Raw genomic sequence first — 10,039 nt, 5'->3', positions numbered from 1 at the left:
CTAGAGATAACTCCTTCAGACTCCAAATTGAGGAAAAAACCTGTACCAAAGTCATGTAGTGTATTCCAGCCTTTTGCTACGGGTAGTTCGCTGCCATGTGAGTGAAGCCGTCCCTCCCAGATCAATAGAGAGCTTTTGGGTATATTGACTGCTGAGAAAGCCATGCTGTTGGGCCTGTGAGGAGAAGCGGGAGAGCGAGAAGAGGGGCCAATGACGTCAGCGGCCATTACCCGTAGCACCACCCCTCTAATTAAACAAGCCTGAGCTCCCTAGAGTTGTGAGAGAGGGAGAGGAGTCTAAACATCCCAATCTCCTGTCTGCCTCTTACACACACACACACACACACACACACAGGATCCTCATATCCCTAAACCCAAGCACTATCTCCTTTCATTTCCTCCCAGAAAACATCTCTCCCTCTAACCAAATATGAAGGGGGAAAAATCTTATTAGTGATGCCCTTGAATCCAGCTACAAATGTCTTTCCATTCTCAATGTGAGTGAGGGCCTAAGCACTTCTGATATGATGCCAGCGCTTTTCATCCGGCTCTGGGGGGGGGGTCTACCTAAAGAGGACACACATGATCGCCATTCATCTGCCTCAGAGTGGGGGATGGGGTTGTGTATGATGCCGAGGAGGATTGTGTGTGTGTGTCTGTGTCAATTGGGTAGGGATTAGCCTACCGTTATCTCGTCAAGCTCTGGTGCCATCTGCCAGTGACTTAGCAAAAATGCAAATCAGATACCCAGAATGCACAGCAGCCACGCTCCGTCGGAATAGCCTATAAAAATAGGTCAGTGGAGCTATGTCTGCGGCAATGTGCTCTGCGGCTTTACGGCGTGCATGGTTAGAAAGGGGGGACTGATGAACAGTCAGGGGGAAGAGAAAGAGTCTGGAGGGACCTTAGGGAGCATACGAAATGTCACCAGGGATGAACAAAGAGGATAAAAGAAAAAGGGAGCAAGAAGATTTCAGACAGGGTTGAAAGTAAGAAGCATAAGGAGTCGGGAACATTTGAAACGAGTCTTGGCAGCAAAACAAAGGCTTTGCCTGACTGTGTAGCACGAGAGTGGCACGACATTCGCCAGCTCATAATTACCCCGACGCCTGTCCATCAGCCTTTCAGGACAGACATCCTCAACCCAAATCAAATCATTAACAATTTCAACCCGGCAATGGAGTGTTCAACTATAGCCCATTCTTTTTTTATCAACTGCTAAAAAAAGATCAAAGACCCTTAGACGGTAATGTGCGTATTAATGAAAGCGAGGTGGCTGATGCAACATTGTGGCAAGGCTTTTGCAACCCAGGCAGCTGAGCTCTATTCTTTGCAGGATGACTTGTATGAATAATGTATCCATTAGATAATAAAGCCTCCCTCGTTCTCTCTGCCACTCTCTGTTTCTTTCTAGCAGATCAGACCAGCACAGCTAAAGAAAGACGAAGACATACACAAGGCTTTTATTCATATATAATAAATTGGAAAGGATGAGCTTTTTCTGTGAAAACTTTGCTTTTTAATTCCTTTAAATCAAAGCAAGCTGGAGACTTGCCTTTCCAACATGTTGCTCTTGATAACTTTGTTCCTGAAAGTATTGCCGCACTACTGAATACTTGCTGAAGCCTGGCCTTGGTATTTGTTTAACGTGGAAGACATGGGTGGTTGTTTTTTATTGAAAAATCACAGCGGCACACGGACAATCTCTTCAAAGCAGGACACAAATAAAAGACATTCAGAAAATATACTCATATATACAGTAGGTCTGAAAGTATGAGATTATGTGAAAAGTCAAAGTGAAAATGGATCCTATTTCGAATTTCAATAGTATAGATGCACAGAATCAGCTTCATATCTGTCATTGCAGTGAATTTGTATATAAAAAAAGACCATTAGAAAACAGAGAAAGCATGCTAAGCGACTGGATGCATGATAAATGCGAAGTGTAGTCGAGTCTAACCCATCCATCTTGAGATGGTTTGTTGACGCTGTATTGACGATATAGTGCGCTGTATGTCAGGAGGGGAGTAATATAATCCTGGTAAGGTCACAGAGGCTAATATTAGTATTGAGAAGAGCAGTTTGAAGTGGGGGAGTAACTGATAAAGAAAGAGAGAAAGGGAAAGGTCAAGAAAGAGAATGAGGCAGGCCCAGCTGTGCAGTGGGCCCCTGGCCCACCAGGCTGTAATTACGGCTGGATTACGAGCGACTCTCTCTCCAGACTGCCTGCCAAACATTTTGTCCCAGATTATGGCCCAGATGCAGCAGCACTAAGATGCACAAGTCGGTCAATGGCTGCTCTCGCTCATCTAAGCAGAATTACTGCACACAGAGCAGTAGGGGGTGGCAGCCGAGCTGGGCCAACTTTCCCCCCACTCCTGCACTCAAAAACCAAATGCAAGATGGGTCTGATTTGCACAAATGATCTATGAGCTCTTCCCAGGCTATGCAATCAAAAACCCAGAGAAAACACACACTTGCACAAGGGTGGTTGATGCATGACATATTTTAATAAACATCAAAATTTATCAAGATATTTAAAGTGTACCTGAAGTATACTTGCAATAGTTCCACTTTAGCACAATCAAATATACCTCAGTATATCTTTAGCTGAACTTCAGCACTGCTTCTGCACAATTAAAGTGCATTATTAAGTACAAAATGTTCCAATTCAGCAGACTTTAAGTATACCAGTTTAGTATACTAAAAGTACAAGTGCAGGGTATTTTTATTAAGTACATAAATAAATATGTAAATGTATTTTTAGTGTACTTAGCATGAAATAAATGTATTTAGTTTTTAGTATATTTATTTCTCTCAATTGTGATTTCTACACAAATAATTACTTTATTTCTCACAATTATTTAAAACTTACTTTTACTCTGTTACTGAGAATTTTTTTATTTTAGGTGTTATAGCTATAGGTTTTCTGATTTTAATAATTTATAAATAACTTTTTTTGCCTTTGCTAGTTAATTTTATATGATCTTGCAATTTGACAAACAAACATTTAATTAAACTGCAATATTAATCTTATATAGTCTTTCAAACAATACGAGGTATTAATGTTAGTATAAAAGAATTGTTATATTTTATTGTAATTATTAAAAAATAATTAAAATGTAAATATTAAAAATGATTCAAATACAATGATTAATGATTAAATAATAATAATTAATGATATATTAATTACTAGAATTATTATAATTTAGAATTTTAATGATAAAAGCACAATTCCATAATAGTTTGGAGTATAGCATGTCACGTCACAGAATGTCAACTACCCACATGAGAGACAATTTTAAGCATGTTTTAATTACTTTATTAATCTGAGACTATCACAGGAGAAGGCTGACAGTACCTGAATGCATTCATAATATTTGCTACACATCAGAAAACCGTAGTTCAAGACATTGTATGAAAGCCATGAGGTATCTCACAACTGAACTTGCACAGTGCTCTGTTGTCCTCTAATCCTCAGCATCCGGCAAAGACAGTATAATTGGTTTTTGTAACAAAATGTATGCCTGTAGACACAGGCGAGACAGTTCTACTGTGCTTTGTGCAGTACATCCATCTTCCAGTGGGGAGGGGCTTAAATCTAATTCAATGTGCCATCCTCCATAGCAAAAACCCAAAATAAAGGCATACTTTCCCAACCCCCTTTCAGAGAGAAGACTTCAGAACCCCAAAGACCTTCAGGGCAGACTCGATGCAGCCGTCGAAATTGGAGTGGGTGAAGCCGTCCCCCCCACACACCAGCAGAGGCTGGGAGTGCAGTGTCATCTGCCCTGGGCAATCAGCCACCGATCTTGTCACCTAATTAGAGAACAACAAAATTGAGTGACTGGGCGTCCAATAACTGAGGCAACCTCATTTTTATTCTGCTATTGAACAGAGCTGTTTATCCTTAGTTTCATAAAAAAATAAAAAAAATGAAAAGGGCCTGTTCACTCTTTGAGCAGGGATGTGTATGGGTATCAAATGAATGCACATTGAAAGTATTTTGTTCATACCACTATGTTTACTGAACTGGTCATTTCATGCCACTTGTAATTTCTTTATACATATATCTCATATTTTAAAGCAATGAACTAAGCATCTTATTCTGTAAGCAATTGTAATTGAAAATATTGAAACCAATGATTATCTACCAATGATATCTGGGTGGTGACAGTGAGGGTGGAGTTAGTTGTGATGTTTGGAATTATCTCAAGAGATCTTAGATAGCAACAGTTGGATTGCAATATGGTGTGGAGTCAGTCGGCGTACATGACAGTACTAAAATACAGCACACTTCTGAATGTGGCCTAACAGACCTGTTTAACAACTGAATATACACCCGGGGAGCAGTTGGGGGTTCGGTGCCTTGCTCAAGGGCAGTCATTGTATTGAGGGTGGAGAGAGTGCTGTACATTCACTCCCCCCACCTACAATCCCTGCCGGCCCGAGACTCGAACCCGCAACCTTTGCATTACAAGTCCGACTCTCTAACCATTAGGCCACGACTTCTTAAACTGATTATAGCAAAAAGTCTTTAGATGGACAAAGTCTTCCTTTATTGGTGGTTTACTCAATATCAGGAAAACAAGACTGTGGCTTTAGGACTCCAGGCTCTTTTTCAACAACAGTGGAAAATATTGTGGTAATACTGTTTTGCATAAAGTGCAAACAGAGTTTTAGGCACAAAAGGAGAGGACGGCTGACAGACTGTCCATCCATATCTAATTTGTCAGCACAACTCACCAAAGATTAAGAATTTAATGAGTTTATATATCCATCAGATATATCCAAATTTCATTTTTGCCAATCATCCTAACTTGCAGTGCCTCATGCTGATGGTTTAAACTCATTCTTATAAACTACAGAATACATGGAAGACTAAAGCGATACAGGCCTAATATTCTTAATATTCTAGAACAGAGAGAAAGGCGTTAATAATACTTCTGTTCATAATTCAAAATTATTATTTATTATAAATAATAATAGTTATTTTTATTTGTGTTGAAACACAAACAGTGAGGCCAGTTCTGCTGTTTTCCATACATTAAAATGCAGACCACTGGCAGTCGATTTCACGGTTGTCATTTTATTATGATGTATATTATATCAGGATTTGAACCAACGGCCTCTATGCATACTACAAAATGACAGCACTAGACTATCAGGATTTACAGCTCTAGGTGCATGACGCCCCTGCTTGTTCTGTAGCTTTGTTTCTTCATAAGGGAGATTCTCACAAAAGATGGGGGAGGGAAAGTGCTGTTAATATATTTAGTTAAATTTAGAGCTTTTAATAGCAGTGGAGGCGCCTTCATTGGGTCAACCAGAGTCAAGAATAGACTCGATGGTAAAATGAGCTGAATTTGGATGATATTCGCTCTCTCTGTGGGTTGTGGGTGTTAAAAAGCACATGGTATGTGTGACCTGTGTGTAACCCAGCTTGTAACTAGAAAAGCAAAGTTTGTCAAAGCCCTGGTTTAAAGTAAAATAAATAAATACAAAATGTAAAAAAGGTTTGAAAAAGTTTTCAGAAAGTTAAGCATTTGAAGAATACTTTTTGAAAGTTAAGTATTTGGACGTTAGTTAAGCATTTGAAAGTTAGTTTGTGGCTGCTCCGTATATGTTGTATGTGCTGTAACTGTAGCTTTTTATATATCAATATTTACAGTGGACAGACATGTTGCACTGTAAACTATATATCTGGGTTGATTTTCTTTATAAACTGCCTCTGTAGCTCATTAAAATGATGTATGTATTCTACAGTCAGCAGTCAGTGATACAGGTCCTCACTGTAACGCTGACCCATGTTTGCTGACAATTCGAAAAGAGCCACAGCTAGAACAGTGTCTCTGTACAATGTAGAAATGTAGAAATGCAGCATGCAAATGACTACTGAGAGTAAACACATTCCCTGCACGGCCCATTAAAAAAGGCTTCAGCCAACCCCAACCCTCCGCCAGATAAACATCGAGGTGCAACGCACTAGAGCCAAGGAAATAGTGTCCATTTCCTGGGCTTTCACTAGGCATCGTACAGACAGAGCGCTATCATCATTCTGTCCAAATTCCCCCTCCCCTCTTATATCTTTAAATCGTAATCTGTGTGTAAATCAATTGATAAACGTTTGTCCTGAAACATGGCCAAGAACAAATTGTTTGGTTTATTTCAGAGGTACGCTGAAGTAAGAGAGGCTGAACTGCTTAACCTCCTTAAATCTGCTTTACTCCAAGTTCCTCTGGTGTACATTCAGATATTAAAGATCCAGTGTGTCAGAACTTTAGTGCATCAAACTGCAGGGCCTGGCTACGACAAACTCCTAATGGGATAGTTCACCCCTAAATGAAAGGTCTGTCACAAAGGCTTGGAAATCCATTAAGGTTTTTAATATATTTTTTTTTTTGAGCTCTCTCTTTAAGCAAACAATTAATAACTAGCCTACTCCTGTAAGATAATTAAAGGGGGTTTCCCAAATTAAGGAGTTGTAGAACCAACACTTTTCACAGCCATTAAGTTATGAAATAATCATGCCAACTTTTTTATAGCAGTGACCCAAAAATGTGTTACACATCTGTTCAAAATGCTAAATGCCAACGTATGGCAGTCATCCATTTACAATATAAATAAGCTTATCAGTTGTAAAAGGGAGAAGAAAAGGTTTGGCTTTTGATATTTTGTGGTGGTGGTGGCATTAAAGATTATGTGTCCAATAATCTCTAATATTTTGGCACAAATTCCCCCATAACTTGGTAGAAGCTGAGGCCTTCGCCCTCATGAATAAAACTATGAGATGTACAGGAAAACAAAATCCAGACTACATTGACTATGTGCTACATGTGATATGTATGGTTGCAACTTGATTAAACTAAAATGTATTAGGTTTATTCCTTTAGCTGACACTTTTGTCATGGAGAATTCATATTACTATTTGTTATTTTAGTTATTATTTTTTTAAACACTAATTATTTTTAACACTATTGTTTCTAAACACTGTCTTTTAATATAATCGTTTTTTTACTTTTGACACTAAATCAACATTTAACTGACAGCCCTAAATCCTACACATTTTAAAAATGATATTAATGTTACACCTAGACCACACCAGATGTTAATGACTGAGGTTGTGTGTGCATTATCCACCATGCCTTTTAATTATGAATTGAAGTTATGAATTATAAAGCACGAGTGATAAAAAAGGAATGCACATGTTCTGTGCTCCAACAATGTAGTGTCTGTTGAAAAAAAGTAGTCTGCATTTACAGTAGATTGAAAGTCATGACTCGTGAAGAGTCTTTCCAGCCATTAGAGTCCAGAGAAGTCAATGACTTTGACATGTGGTGAGTGCGAGTGTGTGTTGCCTATTTATGCTCAGCAAACTGTGATGTGGCAAATGACTGTAAGACCGACTCCTGCTCCATGCCCTCTGTGTTTGACCAGGAACTGGCACGTGCACAGGTGTGTGTGTGTGTGCATGAGCGAGTAAGTGTTGTGCTCCCGCCTTTGCAGTCTAAACGGGCCTTGGCCCACTCTCTGGCACTCGGCGAGCTCAGCGCTCCCACACAGATGTTCTATGTCCTCTGACCTCAAACTGAGGCCCAGTGCTGTGTGTCACAGAGGAGCTGAGAGTGTGGGGGCTTCGAAAGAGAATGTCTGTGTGTGTGTGTGTGTGTGTGTGTGAGAGAGAGAATGCAACTGTGCAAGAAAGGGCGCAGTCCCACACAGTGTGTGAATGCATAAAGTACTACTGTAAGATTGTGTGTGTGTGTGAGAGAGCCAAGTGAGTGGGGGGGAGAGTATTTCTGTGTGTGTGAATCTACCAAGCCTCTTTTGAAAAAGTTAAAAAAAAAATTCTTAATCTGTATTTTGTCTGTTTTCTAGTAAAAATTAGGGCCGGGACTCGATTAAAAAAATTAATCTAATTAATTAGAGGCTTTGTAATTAATTAATCGAAATTAATCGCATTTTAATCGCATATAAATATTTGACCTGAGAACAGTGAGAAGTAAGTTTTTTTATATGGATTTTTAAATTTCCCATCCACAGGGCCAACCAAAGCGGTCTCTTCAGCTTCTTTGTCCATGTTCACTGTGGTTTGTTTTTGGCTGTTTCTCAATATGCCTTCTTCAGCGATCTTGCGTCCTTGTGTTCTCGTTCTACGTCATCATTAACCGTCGAAGTTCAGTTCCAATTCTCAAGAATGCAAGTACAGAGGATGCATGAAAGTGCCCGGATATGTTCTTGAAACTGAGGATGCATCGAGTGCAGACTTGAGAGAATCGAGCCGTTAGAAATCCCAGAAAACGCTGTGGGTGGCCGGTGTACGGAAGCCTGTAAGCTTTAAAGTCGCTCTCACAAATACTTAACGTCTCTTCAAGTTGAAAGTAAACATTTATCGTTTTGTTTTGGTTAATTTTAATAAAGTTATAAGACCCGGAGAAAGTCTGCATTTTTATTGGTATATTAAAATTAATCTTAACAGTAAAACATATAACGCTGTAAAATAAAACACAATACAATTATATGAAAGTAATATCTATAATAGTATGAAATGTTTTAATAAGTTATGACATTTTGTAATATTGATTGCTCATTGGCCGTTTCTTATGCTGAGATTATGCGGTCAGTTAAGCAGGAACGCAGTACATCTCAATTCTCATAAGTGTGCGTTCTGTGTTCTCGTGTCCTTCCGAGTTCGTTCTTCCAAGGAAGCTATCTCTCTCGCGCACTCTCCCCGTGTTCGCTTGACTTTTGTCAAGCCCGGCGCCTCATAGGCAAGACCGGTCTCCACGAGAACGCAAGTCCGTTCTTTGCGTCTTTTGTCTGAACGCTAGTAGGTGCTCCAGTATAATCGGTCCGCCGAAACTCATCCAGTGAGAAACGTCCGCGGTGCAAAAATAAGTGCGATTAAAATGCGTTAAAAAAAATTAACGCGTTATTTTTGTGTAATTAATTAATCTAAATTAACGCGTTAAAGTCCCGGCCCTAGTAAAAATATATTTTTTATTCCTTATTTATTCGAGAAGCAAAACTAGACAAGATAATAAACAGGTAATGTGTCTAAGTTTATACTTGTTTTAAGCAGAATTCTAACAAAACTGAATAAGGCTTATGCTGAACTAAAATATTTGTCAAAGAATAAAACAGGTCTTAATATTTGAAAACAAGTCTTAATATGTTATGCAGTTTTTCTTCTTGAGTAAATCTTTAGTTTAGATGTTTTTTTGTTGGAAAAAGGACAAAAATACTTAAAAAGAAGTTTTTTGCAGAGTGGAAGATTCTCTTCAATCAGTAGAGTGATTTGAAGACTCTATCGGCCTGGCTTAATTAAAAATTAATGTCTTCTGCTGTACAGAAGGGAGGATTCTATTAGTAGCACTTGCCTGAATAAGCCAAAACATCTCTGTTTCACTCTTGTTATATATATTCATACAGATTACAGTGGACCCTTACAAAGATAATTCAAAATGTATCAGATCATAAAATAACTAAAAGAAATTAGATTAAATATAAATCAAAATTATGAACTATATATAAATTATAAAGGACTGACCCAGGATGGGATGGAATGGGGGATGATAGTACTGGCTAAATAATGTTTTTTTTATTATGGAACTGCTTTCAGTGCCCCAGTTTAAGAATTTATAAATCTCTCTCTCAAGATATCTGAAGTCAAAGTTCGTAGTGAACTCTGTTTCAGGCCAAGTAATTCTGAAGCAATTTTGAAAAAGAGCATAGAGTGTGTATTCATTTCTTTCATACAAATCTGACTGACTCCAAACTTTTAAATGGTAGCGTACATTTGAGTTTCTTAGACAAGTTCTCACACACAGACTAATGTTGTCTCACCTGGGAGTATCTCCACTTCTGACACTTGATGCTGTCAGGTTGAGGTAGATCTGGCATAACCTTTTCCAGCTCTTCCAGAATGATGGGCTGTACTGCATCCTTCTCCTCCTCCAAGTGCTGGATGCCAAAGGGCACACTAGTGTGCACCACCACAGAAGGTCCGCAGTTCTTCGAAGCTGCCAAAGATACACACA

General features: G+C 38.9%; 1 protein-coding gene across 3 annotated transcripts in view; it reads right to left on the bottom strand.

Annotated features, from left to right (window-relative positions):
• Positions 1-3,293: 3,293 nt before the first annotated feature.
• LOC306857731 (renalase-like) overlaps positions 3,294-10,039 on the bottom strand; it is a 38,667-nt gene continuing 31,921 nt past the window's right edge. For 2 of the 3 annotated variants that reach the window (XM_079397846.1, XM_079397848.1), the window contains exons 6-7: positions 9,846-10,021; positions 3,303-3,818 (exon numbers count right to left, since the gene is read on the bottom strand). In XM_079397846.1, coding sequence (XP_079253972.1) covers positions 3,666-3,818; positions 9,846-10,021 — 329 coding nt within the window. In that variant the 3' untranslated portion in view covers positions 3,303-3,665. Of the gene's footprint in view, positions 3,819-9,845; positions 10,022-10,039 lie in introns of all 3 variants that reach the window. The other variant, XM_079397847.1, reaches the window with a different exon arrangement.

The sequence above is a fragment of the Barbus barbus genome (genome assembly GCF_936440315.1).
Source record: "Barbus barbus genome assembly, chromosome: 38".
NCBI classification, from domain to species: domain Eukaryota; kingdom Metazoa; phylum Chordata; class Actinopteri; order Cypriniformes; family Cyprinidae; genus Barbus; species Barbus barbus.
The sequence above is the reverse complement of the archived record's forward strand: the minus strand, read 5'-3'. Positions and strand labels throughout refer to the sequence as shown.